The 22,307-nt window shown below is 38.7% G+C and overlaps 4 protein-coding genes across 5 annotated transcripts in view; all 4 read left to right on the top strand.

Annotated features, from left to right (window-relative positions):
- Positions 1–7,929, top strand: part of LOC120418243 (zinc finger CCCH domain-containing protein 13) — a 34,723-nt gene extending 26,794 nt beyond the window's left edge. For both annotated transcript variants that reach the window (XM_039580556.2, XM_052711104.1), the window contains exons 4-6: positions 4,919–5,257; positions 5,332–5,465; positions 6,116–7,929. In XM_039580556.2, the coding sequence (XP_039436490.1) occupies positions 4,919–5,257; positions 5,332–5,465; positions 6,116–7,659 (2,017 nt within the window). In that variant the 3' untranslated portion in view covers positions 7,660–7,929. The remainder of the gene's footprint in view (positions 1–4,918; positions 5,258–5,331; positions 5,466–6,115) is intronic.
- Positions 7,930–8,074: 145 nt separating this feature from the next.
- On the top strand, positions 8,075–9,377 carry LOC120418246 (uncharacterized). The gene is made up of 3 exons (XM_039580560.2): positions 8,075–8,353; positions 8,429–8,530; positions 8,583–9,377. Exons 1-3 carry the CDS (start codon positions 8,213–8,215, stop codon positions 8,886–8,888), a joined length of 549 nt encoding a protein of 182 aa, XP_039436494.1. The 5' UTR covers positions 8,075–8,212; the 3' UTR covers positions 8,889–9,377.
- Positions 9,378–11,553: 2,176 nt separating this feature from the next.
- LOC120418265 (uncharacterized) lies at positions 11,554–12,761 on the top strand. The gene is made up of 2 exons (XM_039580582.2): positions 11,554–12,115; positions 12,174–12,761. Exons 1-2 carry the CDS (start codon positions 11,651–11,653, stop codon positions 12,690–12,692), a joined length of 984 nt encoding a protein of 327 aa, XP_039436516.1. The 5' UTR covers positions 11,554–11,650; the 3' UTR covers positions 12,693–12,761.
- A 6,037-nt stretch (positions 12,762–18,798) lies between these two features.
- Positions 18,799–21,358, top strand: LOC120418244 (tryptophan 2,3-dioxygenase). Its single transcript, XM_039580557.2, has 7 exons — positions 18,799–19,007; positions 19,319–19,473; positions 19,536–19,669; positions 20,233–20,592; positions 20,652–20,901; positions 20,959–21,052; positions 21,111–21,358. The coding sequence occupies exons 1-7, from the start codon at positions 18,979–18,981 to the stop codon at positions 21,268–21,270; spliced, it is 1,182 nt and encodes a 393-aa protein (XP_039436491.1). The 5' UTR covers positions 18,799–18,978; the 3' UTR covers positions 21,271–21,358.
- The last annotated feature ends 949 nt before the right edge of the window (positions 21,359–22,307 follow it).

Genomic DNA, 22,307 nt, shown 5'->3' with positions numbered 1-22,307 from the left:
TACACTTGCAATTAAACTTTAAGCGGCAAAATTAAATGTCGTTCTACAACATGCCGTCAGAAGATCACCTCTTCAGCAGACTTTTTTTTTTTTTGTTGACATCACGGTCATTAAAAATTCATAAAGGAATGTGCTTATGATGTCAGTGAACAGTTATGACAGCCATACCTCGCCTTTGAATTGCAAATTTTCTGCGATCATAGTCGAGGGCATGTAACCTTAAGATGATGCAAAACGATTAGAAGGATTGTCGTTTGTGTTGAGTTTCTGTCCTATTTCAAAACTTGTTATGCGAAATGATTATATGAATCAAAAATAATTTGATTTAAAAAAGCAGGTTATACTAAATCAAACGTTTTCAGAATTGATTGAACCATCCCTCAAACCTGAGCAATTCTTCAATTTGAAATTAATTAGCCTAATTTGCGCAATAACAAAATGGGAAATTATCCGTTTAAGCCATAAAATCGAATAATTATTCAATTATTTCGTTTCTTCTGGATTTTCCATTTCTCATCAGAGGCTCATTCGAGAGTGAAAGTATTTTGCGTTTTTGGCTTTATGCTTTAGTACAGTGGTTGAAAAATCCCACTAGTGTTGTGGCCACCATACGGGCTATGATCACATCTGTTCATGAGATTGATCTTCTGTGCCTTCAAGTGTGGTCTAACATCTCAAGGTAGCCGCCATCGCTCAGTCAGATGGTTCACCTGGGCCGGCCTTCTACTGCGGAATTTGCCGATGTTAATTAACACCAGAAGAAATAATGAAATTAATAATAAAACGATTTTGACCACAGATGATCTCCGTCTTTCAGTATGGGTAACTGAGTATAAATATAAGATGAAACTTTACTTTGCATGAGATGTCTGGCTCAAACTCATAATTCAGAAATTGTATAATGAGGGCCAACTGCATAAAAGAATGCGTATATTTTTCAAGTGACTGAAAAGGTCAAAAACATGCAGAAAGATTTTTTTTTTAATTTTTCATGATATTTTTTAACCGATCCATAGTATACTTTTTATTCCTCTTTACGAAGCTCAATACGATTACATACTTTTCTGTTATTATTATTCTTTTTTAAATCTTCAACCTATCAATCTAAATCCCTGGTCTACGATAGTATGTTCTTGCTAACAGCACAGGATTGAAACTCGTCTGAAAAACATGTACCATTTCCTCCTTCAAAACGGTGGCGCCCTGTTTATTACACTGTGAAATGATTCATGGTTAATCCAAGGAATCAAAAGGTGACAACAGAAATGTCCGATCAGAAGGGGTGCTGCAAAAAAACTTATTATTTTTAACAAATTTTCGAACAAAACAGGAACGAAATACAAGTTTGATAGTCGAACTACACTTATAAGTTGGTTTTGTTATTTGTGTTTTGCAAAACCGCATATTTTTTAACGAAAGTGCCAAAAATATTCGTAATTACCTTTTACCTCTTGGTGGTGCTTTGTGTTAGTATGTATGCGGTCGATGTTTGCAGACGTCCACGCAGAACACAGAACAGTGTGAACTAGCAAAAATGCCTCACTTTCTTCTGATACAAGTCTGCATAATAGCCGTGCTAACAGTGAACCGAATTTTAGGTTTTTGTTCATGTATTGAAATCTCATTACCTAATTATTATTATTAGTTTTATTAAAGACACTTTACCATTGCTCATTACCTTATAGTAGTTTATGCAACAAGTTGCAAAAAGAGTATTTTTTCAGCACGAGTCGTACATTTATCCAACGAGGTTCACCGAGTTGGATAAATACGAAGAGTGCTGAAAAAATCAAGTTTTGCAACGAGTTCCATACAACAATTTTTGTAATTCCGAAAAATACTCATTGAGTGAAATTTTAAGTCAAATTAGTCAAATAAATCGTTTAAATCAATTTTTTTTGAAAAGTGTTATTTTTTGAAACAAGTGCTGAAAAGTTCAACTTTTCAGCACCCATTTCAGTGCTGAAAAGTTGAAGTTTTCTGCATTTATTTTGAAATGTGTTGCTATTTGATTCTGTTATTTTTGGTACAGAAAAGAAGGCTATTTCGTCGTTCAAGAATGACAGGAAAAGTAAGTAGTTTCACGACGGAATTGCAAAAATTATTTTAAAAACAACAAGAAACAATATTAATCATCATTGCCCTCAAAAAATATCTTTAATAATGTTGTAATCAGTGGATAGCCTACATTTACAAAAAAACGTGTGACATACATATTCCACCCAACGGCAATTATGTTATTTGTACCTGGTCAATCAACGACAACAAAACACATTTGGTGTGGTATCGTTTGCCTACAAGCAAAAAAGATCGTGCGTGTGAATGAGCCTTTTGTCGTCCGCGCCAATGCCGTGTCTTCGTCACATGTTGTTGCTGGGTCACATGGCGATCGAAAGCTACTCGAGTGCCAATTTCGTCAGGTGGAATCTATGACAAAGAAGGGTGGCCTGTCGCGACCACACAGAGAATCTATGACCCGGTTTTGCGAAAGACGGACAGGTTTTCGATATCGCACCCGACCCAACGTCATTTCATCTCCAATGGTCAGATTGGAATTATGAAATCAACGTGAAGTGGTTTGATTCCTACTGGCTTTGATGCTGCTGTGACTGATTGCAAGTGAAAACTGGTTGTTAGAACAGCTTTCACTGATGAAGATAAAGATGATGAAGTGAGATTCCCAGAGTTCCGCATGTGATGCCAGTTTAAAGGTCGCCCTCTCCGTTTCGTTCACTTTCAATGGAGTGTGAACTTGAAGGGTCTCACAAAAAGTCATCCGACGTAAAGTCGAGCATTAGTTAAGAGATATGCAGCCCAAGTGAGCTGATGTTGGTCGACCGCGTTGGTGGCCTCGATTTGTCAGGCAGATTGGATAAGACACAATGGAGCTCTGAGCCTGCGCGCGACCGAATTAATTCATTGCCGTTTTTCGTTTCACGCGCACGCAGACATCTTGCCAGAAAGACAAAACATCCAGCCTCACACCAGCAGCAGTGTTTCATTCCGTTTCTCAATCCATGGTAAAGCATTTGAGTAATTATTTCACATTCAAATGGATTATTGCAACCCCTGGCAAGCAGCATGGTTCAGTGCAGTGCTCGCGCGACTGCGACATGTTTTTAGCTCAGGTTCCTCTATTCAACTGCTACAATGAAGTTTACTTCAAGCCATTCTTTGATCAAAATTACCCACGAACCGTTTTGATTTTTAATGAAACAATGATAACAGATTTGTCGAGATATTTATACGAATTGGTGTAAAGGGTTCATGAGTGTACTAATAAATGTGGAACACTTTATTTTAAGGTTTAGTTATTTCATATGTAAAAGTATTTTAGAGTCAATTTAGAAAAAAAGTTTACCGACTCTTCTCAAATGTACGTAAAACATTCATTGTTCGATATTTTGTGACGGAGGGGTGAGGTCGTAACACCACATTTTTGGCAGAAAACTCTCAATTCTTCAATTTTTTTATTCAGGAGTGCAAAACCCGTAGTGTTATAACATTAAATAGAAAACCTAGATGTTTGTGTATCATAAGGTCGAGGATTCGATGTCCATTCTTATGGCACATTATGAGACTTGTAGAACATGGACCAATTTCGATGCCGGCAGATTTTCTAACGATGCTATTCCTGATTAGTACGAAATTTCTACGAAAAATCATTCTATCAATCAAAAGGCTCCTAAATCGGGGTTATACCTACTCCAAAATGTTTTCAGTTGATATCTTTAAGAAAAGTTCTAAAGCTTTAAAAATTAATTGGGTTCGAGTAGAGTTTGTAAAGTATGCTTTGATCTTGTTTCTTCACTCTCGCAAGGTTTGCCACGAATACAGATTTTTTGGCAACTGCTTAAATTTATTGTTATTGTTTTTTATTGGTTTAAAACTAATCATTATTGATTCAAAATATAATTCTTTATGTATGAATCGCTTACAGTAATCTTAAGTTTAAAGTAATCAACATGAAACTTATTACGCACTTGATGCAAAATTTTGCTGAATTTTGCCAAATCGTTGTTTTGAATGCAAAATTGCTTGTAATTTTGTAATGTTTTATTCGAATTTGCGGCATACCAAACAAGTGATAAAGTATAGTAAAATCGTTCGAAAGCGAAAGTGCCGTCCATTAAATAAACCTGTATATCGGTCCGGAAAACGGCCGCACGGTCACTCTCCCTTTCGATATCACTCGATACTAGCCAGCTTTTCTTCCTTCCACGGACTCGCCCTGGCCATTCTTGGTGCGCGAGGATGATGGTTCATGGCGAATGAAGTAAAAAAAACGAATGTCATTTCTCATATTAAAAGTGAATTTTTCCACATACCATCAACGGCGGTATCTCTGGTGCTGCACCCTGCCCAGCGAAACCACTCCGCGCGCCACTGAGATTTAGGTCAACGAGGCTGTTTTGGCTGAGACTGAGGCGTGTGTGTGGCTGTTGGTGCGCGAGCTTTATGCTTAAGACTTTACGACATTCAACCGTCAACCGTCAACCGACGGGGGCAGGGCAAGAGTGTTTTCAAGCAGGGTCCGATGGATGATGACGGTGAGACACTTGTCTCGTGGAAACTGGAATTTTGCACAGACTTTTTAGATGCGAACTTCTCGTCGCGAAGAAACGGGTTATGGGAACAACAAGGGAGGGATAGTAATAACCTCTGAGGCCTATGTTTAATATTTATAGAGAGTGACCTCTTCGCGGTCGTATCAACATGGTTGACAACTGTTTACAAAATAGGTTCCAACAATGAAAATATATAAATTAAACTGTGTCCCGGAATGAGTCAGTTGACAATTTGGACGGTTAGTGCTGTTTGTATGTTTTTTTTTGTTCGCTTATTTTGAATCTACAACTTTCACATTTCTCGTGGAATAAAAACTTGTTCAACCAAAAACGTCTTTCTCGCGTTTCAGACTGGGTTTACCATCGCAATTAACAGCATCGGTAGTAACAGCGACTCCGGAAAGAAAGCATCATCAGCAACACCACCAACAACAGCAGATGCCGAGAAGATTCGATTCGCCACGTCGGTTTGACTCATCGCACGGAAGTGACACTGGGACCAGTACCAGAGAATCGGAATGCAGCGAAGAGCAGCAACACTCGCCGACTAGTCCAGTCTCGCCCATTTCGAGCCAATCCAAGCTGTACGACTCGTTGGCGGCCGAACTGCGGGAGAAGTTGAGCGGCGGGGTGCCACTACTGCTGCCGGCCAAGGACATCGATAAGGCGAACGGCAACGACTCGCGAAGGTAGGAACATTTTGATGTTGGCAACCGTGCGGTGTGTCGGATCGGTAAGTGTTAAAATATTAATCGAATTTCAGATGTCGAAATCCGTGCGTTGTCGGTTCGGTGACGACCGGGGTCAACAAGCTTGGTGTGTCGTCACGTGGTTCTTCCGGCATTGGGTCGGACTTGGCGCCTAGTCCAGAGCGTCAGGATGCTCACAGTTCAAGTGGTAAGGGTTCGTGAATATAGTTCGGTTTGCGATCTATGAAAACTTTGAATTTAAATATTCTGTTAGAATATCAGATACCGTAAACTGGGGTTAATCGGGACACATGGGGCGAATTGGGACAGCAGTTTTTACCATGTTGGAGCACAATATTTTGATTTTTCTGGTTGGTTTCGGTTAGAACAGACTCAGGCCAACAAAATGTATACATCCATATCCAAATTTAAAAGCTTTAAGTGCTCTAAAAACTGCTGTCCCTATTCAGACTGTAGTCCCGATTCACCCCAGATTACGGTAACTTAGTTATCTTTGAATAGGGTGTCCAGGACATACAAAAAATGAAAACCCTGCCAGAAAACTACCGTCAGTAGGGGTGACATTGAGCCTGAGGGTCAGATAATGTCAATATGGCTTGAGATTATTTTTCAGAATTCAGACAATAAAGCTAAAATCTGTTTGTAGGGTTGTGTGTGTGTTAACCCATCCAAACCACAAAAGCTAGACATTGAGTTACAATGGATTAGCACTAATTGAACTTGCTCAATAGCACAAATTTATATTAACAAACAGTTTTCTGGCTGACGTGGGGGCATCAGTTCTGGCCACTCTATTTGGGACGTTAATCAATTGAATGATGCTTCCTGATTTTTCAGAGGAGGAATGGGTCAACGATGCGGCGCAACCGTTCGCCAGCACTTCCCGTCAGCAGCCAGCAGGCAAGACCCGATCGAAAGAACGGTACGCCGAGGAACCCGTCCCGTCTCGGTCAAGCAAGTACCGCGAAGCACCCACTGCCTATCTGTATCCAAACGTGCGGCAGGAGCCACATAGCCGATTCCAGCGCTCTTCCAGTCGAGAGGAAGATAATAGCCTTCGAGGATCGGTAAACTCACGTGAGGAGGAAGTTAAACCGATTATCACGAAACCAACTCCGCTGCAGAATCGATTCCGGGATGCGTTCAATACTGATGAGTTTGGTGTCGAGGATCGTAAGAAACGAATCACCATTGAAGATAAACGCTACGAGCATGAGGAAAGTCGTAGGAACACGCAACCTGAGCGACATCATGAAAACGACCGTGAAGAACATTTCATGTATAAGAAGTCGACCGGGTCCGGCAAATATTACGATGGATACGATAATGAAAAAGCTCGTTACCGTGAAAATCTAACAGACCGCCAGAAGTACCGCGAAATTATATCAGAGACTAGCAAATATCACGACGAAATTCCCAAACAAGGTGGGTATGTAGCTGGATATACCGAGTATTCACCGGAAAGAACTCGTCGCAACAAGTACTCGCCTTCATACGATGATCATCGTGATTTCAAGATTGAACGAGAGTATCGCGATCACTCGAGATCGTCGGGAAATAGAGATCATTACGTTCGCGATGAAAGTCCGGAAGATCGGTATCGGGGAGGATTCAATGACCGTAGGCCCTACAAAGAAAGTGATTCCATGATGTACCGCGACCCTCCGGTCGAGAAGGTCAGCAAGGCTCCCCTGACCCGTTACAAGTCATCCGACGATTCGAAACACAGCCGAGATAGGTACGACGATCGATGGGAGCGAGAGGCAATGTATCCAGAAGAACATTCTTCTGGTGGCAAATATAGAGATGATTCTGCCCGTTACCGAGACGATATAAAGAAATCGCCTGTAATGAAGAAAATTGAAGCCCGTGCTAAGACAATCGAGTTGAAAAATAGTTCACCCGAATCAACTATTCGTAAGGTTTCGCCGAAAGATCGTTTTCAAAACGCGAAAGAAAAGTTCCAACAGATGGAGCGGGAACGCCACGAGCAGGAACGCCTTGAAAGGGAGCGCCAGGAGCGGGAACAGATGATACATGCAAAACGTATTTCCGAAGCACCGAGAAGAAGTTCGTTGGAGCCAGTGGTGGTCAGCTCACACGAAAGCAACGGTTGGAGTTCGGAAGAGGAGGAAGAGGAGGATGTCCCACCACCGAGAGGACCACCTCCGCGTTCGTCCAACAGTGCTGGTTATCGCGAGCTAGAATCGACCGAACGTTACCCGGGACTGGATCGTGAACAGATGGCAGCGCGCATGGCGCCAGCCAAGAGCCTCGGTAATCTGGCCAAAGGCTATCGCCATAGCTACGCTGAACCACGGCCGCCGCCAGTCTCCCGGAGCAGCGGCCGAGTTGGACTCGCCGCAGTTAATCCATATTGATGCAATCCACTAGCTCTTTGTTTGTATAAACCTTTTGGTGTATTGTTTTTTTTTTTGTTGAATGCGGTTGTAACATATTCAGATGCGTTGCAAAACAATAGCTTAAATCATACTCTATAGCAGAAGAAATAGTTTACAACCATAGCTCAAGCGAATGCAAATTACAAATAACATGTGTTGAAGTGCCTTATAGAAATAATTTGCAATGATTAAATTGGTAAGCATTCTGTGTAAATTGGCAATCGAATATAATAAATAATTAAAGAAAAATCGTGTTTTATTTGATTCATACATCACAATTCCTTTCAGTACCCAAACGACTTATTCAAACGTAGCGGAGTCATTGCGCATGTTTCTTGAGTTGCTTTACGCGACATTTACGCTAAATAAAATCGATAGCGATGACAATTTATATACGTGAGTGAAAACTGTTGTCCGTGTCTAGTAGATAGGAACGTGCCGAACCGTACAGCGTGTGCCCTCAAGAACTAGTGATTTCTTAGTCTTGCAGCACATTTTGGGCAGTGAAAGAAACTTTAGCAAACAAAAAACAATGGCTGAAGGAACGTACGAGTACGAATGCATGCGGGCTGAACTGTTGGGCGTTGAGAAGCCTAATCGCGAAGAGTTTGAGGAAAAAATGAGACTCCGCAAGGAGACGGAACAAGAGGAAATGTTGGCCGACCAGTTGACGGTAATGATGGTTCTGGGCGTGAACCTGATTTGTTTTTGCTATACATTCTGAAAATATCATTCTTTTTTGGAGCAGGAAGTGGATCTTAACGATGAACAAATGGGTAGTACTTCTGGAAAGATGGATGAACTAAACAGTATTTTATCAATAACTCAACAACGAATCAACAAATTTAAGGTAGTTTAACTTTGAACGTGAAAGAAGCTGAAAACTAATCTTAAGTTTGTAGGTTGCTTGTGGAAGCTTAACAACTTTGCTTAAATTCCGGCCATCAACTCCCAGCGAAGGGGCTGCTTCAGGCGATCAAGCTAATGAGGCTACATCTAGTTCGATCAACGATGCTCTTGAAACATTAGATTCCATGAAGGAAGTTCAGAACGCTTCGGATGCTAGTGTCGCCAAAACGGCTGCCACGGATTTGGGACAAAAGATGACCTGTCAGCTTGGTAAGCTCGATGCATTGCTTAACAAAGCGGACAATGCTACCTACTCTATGAAACATCAAACAGATCAAATGAAAAAGATAGCAAAGTAAGAACATGAACGTAATCATGCGTAACATACACCAATCAAACATAACGCCTACGCTTTTGTAAACTATTTCTAATCTTTCCAAAAATACTACTGTTTAAAGTACGCCTATAATATGTTTCTTACAGTTAAGTTTTCCATTTTTATCTATTTAGCTGACTATACATTCCAGTTTAGGAGTTTATCTTTACAAATTAGAACCCGTTTAAGCTTCCCTCTATCACTATATAAGAGTTTTTCTCGTTGCAAAGTGGCTGTCTTCCAGAGAATTGAAATTATAGTTTCGGTCCGATAATGCTTCTACAACGAAAATCGCGACGGCGAAAAATAGTTTCAGGAGAGTGATATGAAAAACACCGAATCAGCATGTGATATCAGTTTGCACCACATGTACAGATATATATTCGAAAAATAGATATTATTATACGTGCATAATTATTATTGGTAGCGCTAGTTGTTGTTGTTATTGATGTTGTCTTTACATGGATTTGAATCATGAATACAAACAAAACTTGTGCAATACACAAGGAAATGTGTAAGAATGCACATACATGCAATAAAATAAAATGCCAAAAAACATTAATGTGTTGATGAATCCGAAATCCTGAAATTACAGTCGCAATAAAGTCATGCTTCGAATTCCCGGACGCTTCGAATCCCGGATACCAAAGCCGTGTTGTTAAATCCACAATGTTGGTGGATTTTTTTTCGAAACAATTCATCGGTAAGGTTTCTCGTGACATGTCGGTAAAAAGTTTGGACAGGATTGACACTTCATCGCCAAACGTCAGCCTGACATGTGTCATTAAATGTGTGCGATGAAATATTTCCACAAAATCCAATAAAATTGTAAGTTTAACAATGCAACTCTCATCTTGATTTACAAATTATTTGGATTCACATTCACATAATGATTGTCAAAACTGTGATATTTGATGAATTTCAACATCAACTTTCATTTAAAATTTGTTTGGACGCTTTTTTAGAATCAACCTTCTTCAGTGTCCTGGATTATAAGCACAAGCCATTTGATTTTTAAAATTCTGATGAAATATGGTTAGAAAAGACATATTTTGCACGCATTCTCTTAAAAATAACTGTTTATATTACATCCTGATGATATTTCTACATTTCCAACTTATTACATGAGTTTATGCTAGCTATAACAAAAATGATATGCTACTAAGTGTCCGGATTTCGAATCATGACGTTATCAGAGCATAACTTTGAATGCACTTCTTGTTTGTTGATTTGTTGGAATAGTTGTTTGGCATGAAACGTGTTTCTGAAGCATGTTAAAAAATTTCCGAAACTTTATGTTGAGAGCAAAATCTCTAAAATCTCGACGAAATTAAATTAATAATCAGCGAAATTTTTTTTTACTTGCGCTTTTTTTGATCACTTAAAAAAAAGCAGTTTGCATTTAATGATTGAACCAAAACTTTATTATCAAACCGTCGAATTAAAACTATTTAAACTCATAGGAGAGCAACACTAAATGTACGATCCTCCATACCACACATTCCGATTATTTTTATCGTCGCGCGAGGTCTGCAATGCTCGTAGCTCTTTAATCTTAGAATTTCGCAAATACCAAAGGTATATCACTAGGATGATAGCGAGGGCAAACAGCACGATAAATATTATGGCCGTCACCATCCATGCGACCTCCGGCGTAGTTGAGGCTGCCAAGGGTTCGATCTGGGATACACTGGAATCCACTCCGACGATCAAATTTTCACGTTCATCGGGATCTGCAATCATCTTCAGCTGTCTCGATGAGGCTCTAATGGCGCCAATTCCACACAGAAAATTTAGCGCTACCAAAAAAACTTGTTTCGCCGTCAATAGTGTCATACTTTTGTTCTAGGAATGTAATTTGCTCGTATTCTTGACACTTTGATGCTTGCAATATCGAACCGATAGGGAATTGGAAAGTCTGCCGCTCCGGCACTGAGATGTTGTGACTTGTGACTGAATGTGAGAAACTTTGATAAAAATTGATAACATATATGTAGCAACCTTCGTTATAGATAAACCGATGACTGTGTGAGCTATGTTAACTGAACTTGGAAAAAATGTGATTTTTTATCGTTCCTCTAGCAGGATTTACGGTCGGATAACAATTTTTTTAAAGTGCAGATCAGAAAAATCATTACTTCTTGATTTGTCTGAATTATCGATACACATTTTTGTCCAAGTTGTATTCCATATCAGTTTATGTTCAATACAAGAAATATGTTAATTCAAAAGATTTGTTGGATGGAAATATCCATCATTTTGTCATGATTGTGCTTTGCTGTCACAGGTCAATTTTTGACAATTTTTTTCTATTCAAACACAAACACAAAAAGCGTTTGCGAAATAAGGGCAATCATGATGATTTTTATTCGCTATAGGTCATTGTAACCAGGGTATCAATACAACTTTATAACTTGGCTGACAAGTATATTTGAATTGGTTTCGAATCAAAAACTGTATTGTCTTATTGAAGTAGTCTGTCCAAATTGCTACTATAAACAAGATTTTTTTCTAATTGCATAGATCGCTTGTAAAGCACCTTGCCGGTAAGACTTTTATCGAGAATGCAATACGGATCGGCGAATCCAGCCTGGTTATATACGGGAAATAATGTGTAACAGCTGATAATACCATCAATTCGACGGACAGCTTGATTGATAGACAGGCCTTCGCCGGGAAACCTTTCGAGTTTGCACCGTTTTGGAAGCAGTTGAAATTCATTCCTTTCAGGAAAACGTTCGAAAAATGTGTGGAAAGCATTTGTGGTTAATTCTATTAAGTATGATATTCATGTTCCAAGTGTGCTCAACTGACGATGCATCCTGTTCAAGAGTGGATTTTGACTCAGCAACACTTTCGACCTTATCAAGATGTAGCTTTATTCAAGAGTTTGTAGTAAAATCATACGCACCATCTTTCAAATTTAGGCCATATCGGCCAAACGCAGAACACTATCTTTCAACGCAATGGGAAGGTCTAAGTTGTGGGGAAACTGTACAAACATTTAGTTTAAACGGTCAAAGTGAGTTGAGAATGGTGTATAGTTTGATGCTAAACACTGGTGCTACACTAGAAGTCCGAGTGCTTGATTTGGATAAGCTGGACAACAATTTGAACCCGATTGTTGTTATTCGATGGAAAACCGAACACGGAACTTCAAATTGGGGACTTTTCAGAGAGCGAATGGACAATCCTGTTCGGCGTGCCAAGGTATTTTTTGCGATTGCATTAAGGTTTACTTTAATTGCTATTATATACCCTCAAACAGATACAAATTGAAGCCAACATGAATACGGGCAGTGATTTAGCTATTGAATACTTTACAATTTTCAACTATGAAGTGGAGACCAACGAATGTCAAGCAATTGATGAATTTGCTCCAGTTACTACAACAGATGTTGAACCACAAACTTCAACCACTGAAGAGGAATCCACTCCTTCAACTGTAGAAACAACATCATCTTTGGAAATAGCATCACCCGATGCAAGCATTGAAACGTCTACTGACACGTCAAGCTCAATGGAAACAGAAAATACACCAGCATCAACTAAAGCACCTTCACAAACAATAATTCAGGATGATAACTCTCTAAATTGGTTATGGATATCTCTGGCAGCATTTTTTTGTTCATTGTTAATGTTAGCAGCAGCTGGTTTGATCTACATTTATGTGATAAGTAATCATCTCCGGAAGGCACACATTATTTTAAACGAAGAAAAAATAGATTACAAAGAGAGCTCTTCATATCAAGAAACAGAGCACGACCAGCAACGATCGAAATATTGATTATATGTATATGTCAAAAAAACATGAATTTTTACACGACATAATTATAAATTCAATGAGAAATTTCAATTTATGCGTTTCCATATTCTTCAATTGTATACCTACTGGCTTGTGACACGGAGAAAAAAGAGTTCCCAAAATCAAACACTTTGTTCGTGGTTCAAATTTTCATGAACGCATGTTCACGATTTTGGGAACTCTTTTTTCTCCGTGCACTTACTATCTTTTTGACAAAAATAGTAATGAATTTTTATGAAAATGTTTTTTTCCTTCTTTTTCACAGAAGAAAGAAAAAAATAATGAAAATTATCAGATTAGCATCAGTTTCGCAAAGTTTTTTTTATTTAAGAATTTTATAGTCTTTTCAAATTCGCTTCTCGATTGCAACTCTGACTTGATAGCTCAATTGAGACTCCTGGGAGTTACACTGCACTGCTTGATGTAGGCTCTTTAATTTTGATGTATAACATTCGACTTTTTAATGGAAAACTGATCAAAAACTCTGTGCATGTCTGTTTTATACTTTGATATGTTCTGGTTTAAAGATAGGTTTTTAGCCGGGCAAAATAATGTACTGAGTCTGGTAGTAGATGTTTTACTCATCTATTTGAATTTTTAAATTTGAAACATTAATTTATTTTTAAAATTGGAATACAGTTAAACATCGCATAGTGCGCAGGCGTTTCACTTTGTATTTGATCGATTACTCTAAAACGACATAATATTTTTACATTTTTTTTGAAGCAACTTGTTCGTCTTGTTCCAAACCACAAATAGCTTTAAAAGATTGCAAAAATATTATGTCGTTTTAGAGTAATCGAAAAAATACAAAGCGTAACGCCTGCGCACTATGCGAAGTTTAACTGTATTACAGGGAAAACTCTTTTTACGCGGAGGCGTTACGCTTTTTATTTCGTCGATTTCTCTTAAACCGTAGAATATTTTTGCAAGCTTCAAAAAGCGTTTTGTAGATCTGAACAAAACCTACAGAATGTATTTAAGGATTGCACAAATGTTGCGTTGTTCCAGAGAAATTGACAAAATTGAAAAACATAACGTATCGCGTAAAAAGAGGTTTCACTGTATATTAGGGTGGGTACGTTTTTCAAAAAGTTCTCGGATCAAGTTTTAGTATGGTTCCCCTTGTAGGGCATGCCCATAGGGACTTTCATGCCAAATATCAGCTCATTTGGTTGTAAACTGGCTGCGCGCATCAGGGTTAAAGTTTACATGGGAATTACTATGGGAAATTGGAACTTTTTGTTCAAACGCTCCTACAGGTCTGGGAAAATCACGCGCCAACTTCTGGTATGGGGTCTGGGTAACACTTTTCCCGAAGAGAGCATATGGATTCGTTGGCCCTAGACCTGGCGCATCGGCAAACAATCCGATGTCTCCGGAATCAACGGTTTTCCCTCAAAAAGCATCAAACTTTCCTTAGCATGCTATGAAAGCTTGATGAACACCGCGACGCCATACGTCAGGCAGCTATCAGGATTACTCGAAATGATCATTTTCTAGATAAAAGAAGGTTTGAAATTAAATATTCCAGCCGTTTCTCACCCACGTGGTAGCTGCCTGACGTATGGCGTCGCGGTGTTCATCAAGCTTTCATAGCATGCTAAGGAAAGTTTGATGCTTTTTGAGGGAAAACCGTTGATTACGGAGACATCGGATTGTTTGCCGATGCGCCAGGTCTAGGGCCAACGAATCCATATGCTCTCTTCGGGAAAAGTGTTACCCAGACCCCATACCAGAAGTTGGCGCGTGATTTTCCCAGACCTGTAGGAGCGTTTGAACAAAAAGTTCCAATTTCCCATAGTAATTCCCATGTAAACTTTAACCCTGATGCGCGCAGCCAGTTTACAACCAAATGAGCTGATATTTGGCATGAAAGTCCCTATGGGCATGCCCTACAAGGGGAACCATACTAAAACTTGATCCGAGAACTTTTTGAAAAACGTACCCACCCTACTGTATATGCTGGAAGTCATTAAGCTGAAAATGGATATGGTACCATCCATAAGCCATGTGGACACCTTGGGGGGGGGGAGGGGGCTTTGGCGATTGTCCACGCTCCATACAAGAAAGATTTTATTTGTATGGAAATTGTCCACGATGTGGGGGGGGGGGGGGGGGGTTTGAGATTTCCAAAAAAGTGTCCACGTAGTTTGTGGATGGTCCCCATGTTTCTGCTACGTAATTAAATGACCCTTGACATTGCATACAACATTGCATGAAACATCGTGTCAAATGTTGTATTAAAGAAGTGTAAAGTAGATACTTTAAAAGTACAAAAAATAAAATGTTATCTAGAGCAAATAATAGCAAAGGGGAGCGTTCTTTTATAACGTCACGCAAACAAAAAAATTTTAGACTCGTAACAATGTTTCCATACAAATTTTTAAAAATGTATGGTGCGTTATACAGCCTTTGACCCCCCCCCCCACCCTTATGCAACTATGGATATATATTCGAAAAAAAGATATTATTATACAGCAATTCCCCACGAAAACAGCATGATTCGAAAAAAAAGTTCTCCGATCGGGCTCAAAACTTTTCTGGGGGATCCTTGGCCGAAATAATTAGACCCGTATTTTTTTGTTTGGCCATTAGGGTGACCTACGCCGTGTTAGGGTGGTCCGAAAAATGGCAATTTTCATCGATTTTCGCAAAAACTACTTTTTTCAAAAAATCATATCTCCGCGCCATTTCATCCGATTTTAGCTGTCCTAGACGCAAAAGAAAGGTGATTAGTTTGACTATTTGGGAAAAATAGTAAGAAGTTTCGAAAATCTAGCTTAACATATGAAAACTTAAAATGCTGTTTTGAAGGTCTCGGGACCAAAGAGCCTATGTCTGAAAATATTTTTATCGGATTCCTCGGAAAATTTCACATAACATATCAAAAAATGGTGAAGTTATGTTTTCGATACTCTGAGATACGATTTTTTGAAAATAAAAACTGTGTTTTTCGACGCGCCACGCGCAAAAATTGGAAAATGACGAAAACGGGAAAAAATCGACTTTTTTCACTAAAACTGCGATAACTTTAAAATTTCAGCGATGACCTATACATGTTAGGATACTAAAATTTTCGTAATTAAAAGACGCAACTTTCGGCCAAGGATCCCCCAGAAAAATTTTGAGCCCGATCGGAGAACTTTTTTTTCGAATCATGCTGTTTTCGTGGGGAATTGCTGTATACGTGCATAATTATTATTGGTAGCGCTAGTTATTGTTGTTATTGATGTTGCCTTTACATGGATTTGAATCAAAAGTAATCATGAATACAAGACTCATTCCGCCGTGACGTTGCAACGCTTTGACTTTTCTTTTTTCAGTATTTCGGCTGTAACTATTACAGATTCGGAACCGATTCGGAAAGTACATTAAATTTCCTATAAGAAACAATGTTGAAACATTATTTTAAGCGAATATTCTATTTTTGAGAGGGGAATATGTAGCGTGACGTTGCAACGCGTGACTTTTTCTCAATCCTGACCCAATTCATGTTTCGCCATTAACTCTGCTCTGTTAAATGGCAAATTTGGAGTTCTTCTTCCATTTTTAGTGTAAAATTGGCCAACAAATCGAATGCAATCATTAGTTTTTCGAAAAAATCACACCTCGATTCTTAAAGACCATTAACATTTCGTGACGTTGCAACGCACTGTTTTTGAAAACAGGGTTTTTCGTTGCGTTGCAACGTCACGAAATTTTAGTTTCAAAATAAATCATAGTTTTTGTTAGTTTGAGCAACTTCAGGTTATGATTTTATTATAAGACATTAATAGACAGTACAAGGACATGTGAATTGATTGGCCCGCCCATGTTAGACCCCCCCCCCCCCTCCCCCTATACCGCTTTCACAGTAGCAGTACGATATACGAAGTTTTCCAAGCATTTTCAAAGTAAAAAAAACATTTGTATTATTCCATTATCACGAAGGACAGTTTGGTGTTTGTTTTGGTGAATTTCACCGTAAATTGGGTCCTAAAATGAAGCTTAGATTGCTGATATTATTGTTTATAGCGATAAAGCTTATTTTTCTGAGTACAATGACCCTTTGTACGACCACAAAGAGTTTAAAATGGATTTTTAAATCAATTTTGAAAAATTAACCTCGCGGTCCTTTTTGACAGAAAAGCTCCTACTTGACAGCTCGTTCCAAGGGAACCATAGTTAATCCATAGAAAAAATGTTGTCCTGTCAAAAAAAAATTTTGCTTAAAATGAAAAAAAGTGATCAGAAATGGTTTTTATTCGTGTTTTTTACGGTTGTACATAAAAATTTACATAGGGCTTTAGTACCCAATTGGCCTACATAAGGGTGTGCGATTAAAAAAATCGTTGCGTTGTATTAGAATGAACCCTCACATAAATCAGTTTATCATAAAGGGGCCATCCAGTAACCACGTGATTATTTTTTGAAAGTTATAGAATTTTTCCCCATTCCACATCGGTCTATTTTGATTTACTCAACAAGTTTTATAAAATACCTACTTTTTTTGAGTAGCTACAAACCTAAGTGACGGAATTTGTGAATGACCCATGTACAATTTTTCTGTAAATAGGCTCGGAAATATTATATAAAACATATATAATATTTATTATCCTTTGATCTCCAACAATCAACTACGCATACACCTTTTTTGCCATGTGACCAATATGATTTAAAATTTCGTGACGTTGCAACGCAAACTTAAACCTGTTGTAACTTTGGATCTAGACAACCAATTTAGTCGCTCTAGGTTGCATTTGAAAGCTCTTTCCAAGTACAAAGAGCATCCGAAATATCAAAATGATTGAATGTTTAGTTTTCTATTGACATAAACAACTGTCCCTTTTTCGTGACGTTGCAACGCAATAAAATGGTAAACTTACACTAGTTTGAAAAAATACTTACCTTAAGATAAACTGTAAATCCATGACATTTCCGTTTAGTACGTCTAAAAACCTACAAAATGCAATTAAAAGAATAATTTTTGGATTTTATTTCGCTGAAAACCAGTAGTTTTAAGAAAAATGTTTTAAAACGCTGATTTTATCACAAATTGTTGCATAACTTAATCAACTTGTACATAATGATATTCAAAAGTTCAATTAATGAAAACCATGATTTTTGAAGCTTCAAGTAGTCTAGAATTGAGGAAAAATATCCAAATAGCTCATACACGCTTTTCAAAATTTCATCCTAAGGTGTAAGGTGCCGGAGAATGTGTCACAAACAAAACTTGTGCAATACACAAGGAAATGTGTAAGAATGCACATACATGCAATAAAATAAAATGCCAAAAAACATTAATGTGTTGATGAATCCGAAATCCTGAAATTACAGTCGCAATAAAGTCATGCTTCGAATTCCCGGACGCTTCGAAACCCGGATACCAATGCCGTGTTGTTAAACCCACAATGTTGGCGGATTTTCAATAACGTTATCACGTTTTTATATTGTTTTTTTTTTTTTGTAATTTCTGTTTATTTGGAAATGATATTTTGTGAGAAAAAGATTAATTTCTGATTAATCTTTAAAAAAAAAACGATGATTCAAAAAAAAATCGAACCATCCACATTCACGGACCCCCAGGTCTTTTGTGGTCTCTATTGCAAGTTTCTGCTCGAACCTAGGAGTCCGAAGGCTTGAATGGGGAGGGCACCCAAACCTCTTTCTACTCCAAGGAACCTTCCACTCCAGGGTTAGAGAACTGACGAACTTTGGATTGCGAGTCCAACCGCTGCCAGCGATTCCACCGGAGCAGGTTTGGTTTGGTGTGTTGTTTGTACTTATAGCAGGGAGACGACTCTCATACCTCGAATGACTTAACGGCCTAAACAACAACCAAGGCCGGGACCGACGTTTTACTTCCCCATCCGATGAATGGTTGGAGCAGATGGGAATCGAACCCATGATCATCCGCTTACAAAGCGGACAGCTTAACCATTCGGCCAAGCCTGCTGCTGATTAAACCAAGCGAATCTTTCCGGACGAGCTTCAAAACATCCCCATAAAGCTTGACGTCATTATTTGTACACATCATATATCAGGGACGTGCCTCCTGCATGGCGATTGCAGTCAGAAGGGAACTCCTCGGTAGACACAAACCCAACGGTAGTGGTGTCTTATCAAGTTGCACCGCTATACTTTACTCGTCTCAGCCGGCACAGGATTATGTTTCCGTCAGTCAGTACAATTTCGGACGTTGGCGCGATCGGTTCGGCTTCGAGTTGCTAACCTGCTTTGAAACAGTAGCTGTACAGTGTTTGTTGAGTGAACTGAAGACAAGATGAGTTGTCCTATCGGAAATCATAATGGGTAAGGTATTTTCAAGTGAATTGAATTTAGAATAACTAATTCAAATGAGCCGCTATCAGTAGTAATTTGTTTTTTGGCTTTCGAAGAGTAGATTTCATTCATCGTTATCTCGAATATTAATTGAGCAGAAGACTAACGATTTAAAAATAATGGCATACACGTGCAAATAAAAGTAATATTTTAATTTGTCATGTGGTTGGTTGTGTTTCGACTTGCACACAAAACAAATAAAGAACTAAAACCCAGAGGCTTTTTTTCATCTCTTTAATCTCAACTCAGTGCTTATATGGTTTCCATGGAATGCTTTACAGGGATGCTCAGAGCGGTGAACGTTTGGGAGCGGAAGCTGGAATGTTGTACGGGGAATATCTGATGTTAGATAAGGTCCTGAGCGCTCAAAGGATGCTTTCCAGTGAAAGCAACAAGCCGGTTCACGATGAGCATCTTTTCATCGTGACGCATCAAGGTTATTATGATTATTATGTTATCTTGTTCGAGTCAAATTTATCGATTTTAAAATCATTCCAGCGTATGAACTATGGTTCAAGCAAATCATTTTTGAACTGGACTCCATTAGAAAATTGTTTAGTACGGAGCACATGGAGGAATCACGCACGCTTGAAATTTTGAAACGCCTCAACCGAATTGTGATGATTTTGAAGGTAAGCAGCAACCAAGAAGCCATACTTATTTGGCATAAATTGTTTAATCCACAAGGATAGGGCATTATGGCACCCTTAAAACAAGAGTTGTGTCTGAATATAAAAAAAATTTCTTTGTATTTAGTTTTAACAAGGTATTTTTTATGCGTTAACTTTCATTGATAACGGTATATATTTGTGGATTTAACAGTTTAACTCGACAAATCCCCAACCCCAATGAGCATGAACAAACGCACCGCATTTGTAAGGTATCTTCCACGGAAGCAGTTGTAACATAAGAACTTACCGGCTTGAAAAAGAAACGGAGGGAAAATTGAAAAGACGCAGGAAGTCGGCTTCGTTGATATTTTCGTGCGTTTTCTCTCTGCTCCATTTTTTCGATTTTTTCCATACAAACTTCACCTTCGAGTATCAATGTTGACCGATTCTGCTCATATTTGGCCCAGAGACCTAAAATAGCCCCAGGAACAATATTTTGCTTGTGGAGCGAGGTTTTGAGATAAAGTCCCATATTCTGGGCACCCTAATACATATAAAAAAAGTATAAATTGTCTTTGTTTCAGCTTCTGGTCGATCAGGTTCCCATTCTGGAGACGATGACTCCGCTCGATTTCATGGACTTCCGTGACTTCCTCTCGCCAGCATCTGGCTTCCAGAGTCTGCAGTTCCGACTGCTGGAGAACAAGCTGGGCGTGAAAACCGAACATCGCGTCAAGTACAACCAAAAGTACTGGGAAGTTTTCGCCAGTGATCCTCAGGCTGTCGAAAAACTAGCCGCCACCGAAAGTGAACCTTCTTTGGCAGATATGGTACAGAAATGGTTGGAGCGAACGCCCGGTTTGGAAGTAGATGGATTCAACTTTTGGGGAAAGTTTCAGGAAAGCGTGGAAAAGCTGCTGTCTGATCAAGAAGCTAGTGCCAATGTAAGTTAGTTTGAAGTTATTTAAATAATATTTGTAATCCTACATAAGTAAAATTGCAGGAGGAAGAACACGAGAACGTGAAGACATACCGACTCATGGACATTGAGAAGCGTCGTGAGGTGTACAAATCTATCTTCGATGCCAGTGTGCATGACGCGCTGGTTGCACGTGGTGATCGTAGATTCACCCATCGTGCCTTGCAAGGGGCAATTATGATTACGTTCTATCGTGATGAGCCACGTTTCAGCCAGCCGCACCAGCTGTTGATGCTACTGATGGATATTGATTCTCTAATCACCAAGTGGAGATGTATGTAGTTTATTGTCCTTTGAAATTATCTCTCTCCATGCTGCTTCTTTTTTACAGACAACCACGTGATTATGGTACAGCGAATGATCGGCTCTCAACAGCTAGGAACGGGTGGCTCATCCGGGTATCAATATCTTCGCTCTACTTTAAGGTAAAAGACAAAACATAAAGCTTAAATGATTTCATTAGCAAACGTGTTTCCTTTATAGCGATCGCTACAAAGTGTTTATAGATCTGTTTAACTTGTCGACGTTCTTAATTCCACGTGGCTCCATTCCCCCTCTCACGGACGAGATGCAAAAAGCGTTGAATCTTGCCTGGGGATCGCCTGTTCACCGAGCCAAACAACTCAACGGAGCATTCCATTGAGTGCATCATTTTGAAATCTGATTAGCGAGGAGAGTGCAGCAGTCTACTTACGTTTTCGTTTGAATTGAAATAAATTGAAAACACGAGATTGATTCCAACATTTTACACCAAATAAAATCCAGAGATGCTAGTTGTTGCTGCTATTGAGAAGTCCGATGAACAGATATTTATAGAAATGTCTCATATACATGTTCATACCTATGAGTTAGTAATGCAGTTTGGTCTAAATCATGTGTACTTTTACTAAAATTAAAATATGCAAACCACGCCAATCTATCTGAAATTGTCAGGAGTTGTTCTATCATTGAAAAATAACTGGAAAGGGTTAAAAAATGTAATGAAACAAAGAATTGAGCATCCCAAATGATCAAATATATGGTATAGTTACAAGTTATCGCCATTTTAATCAAACATATGTAATTTTAATACTAAAAAAATCCATTGGAATATCGGTTTTATTCTAATGCTTTTGGAGAAATTTAGGACTACTGAACATATTTACATAGGGACTTCTCATTTTAAAACTTAAGCATTTAATTAAGGTTCATGTAAATGCAAAATGTTTTAGGTCACTTGTTTTTCTAATAAATTGAACAAGAGGCGAGCAACATATCACACAACATTGTATGGAGAACTAGTTTGGTAAAGAACCTTGTATGGTTTTTTTCATATTGAAATTGAAATCATCGCTACTAAAAAGAAAAGGAATCTTAACAAAATCTTCAAATTTGTTTTTTTGTCAATACTAAAGTGCATGATTAAATCTCAACATTAAGAAAAACAGTAAATAGTTGAGTGCAACAGAGACTTCAAAACCTGTGTGTTGGTAGCGCAGATGGCTTTGTTTCAAATATGATGTCCTATTCAAACGGTTTCCATTGATGAAATGTTAGGAAATTCAATGAATAATTTGTTCTTTGCTTTTGATCTTGAGTAGCGTACACAAATACCACGCTACTCGTACTGATTACGAGGTGATCTGCTGCTGGCAATGATTCTCACTGAGGGAAGCATCAGGGGTTAAACGTGATAAGGGC

Source organism: Culex pipiens, chromosome 3 (assembly GCF_016801865.2).
Source record: "Culex pipiens pallens isolate TS chromosome 3, TS_CPP_V2, whole genome shotgun sequence".
NCBI lineage: Eukaryota > Metazoa > Arthropoda > Insecta > Diptera > Culicidae > Culex > Culex pipiens.
This window is presented reverse-complemented; position numbering and strand designations above follow the sequence as displayed.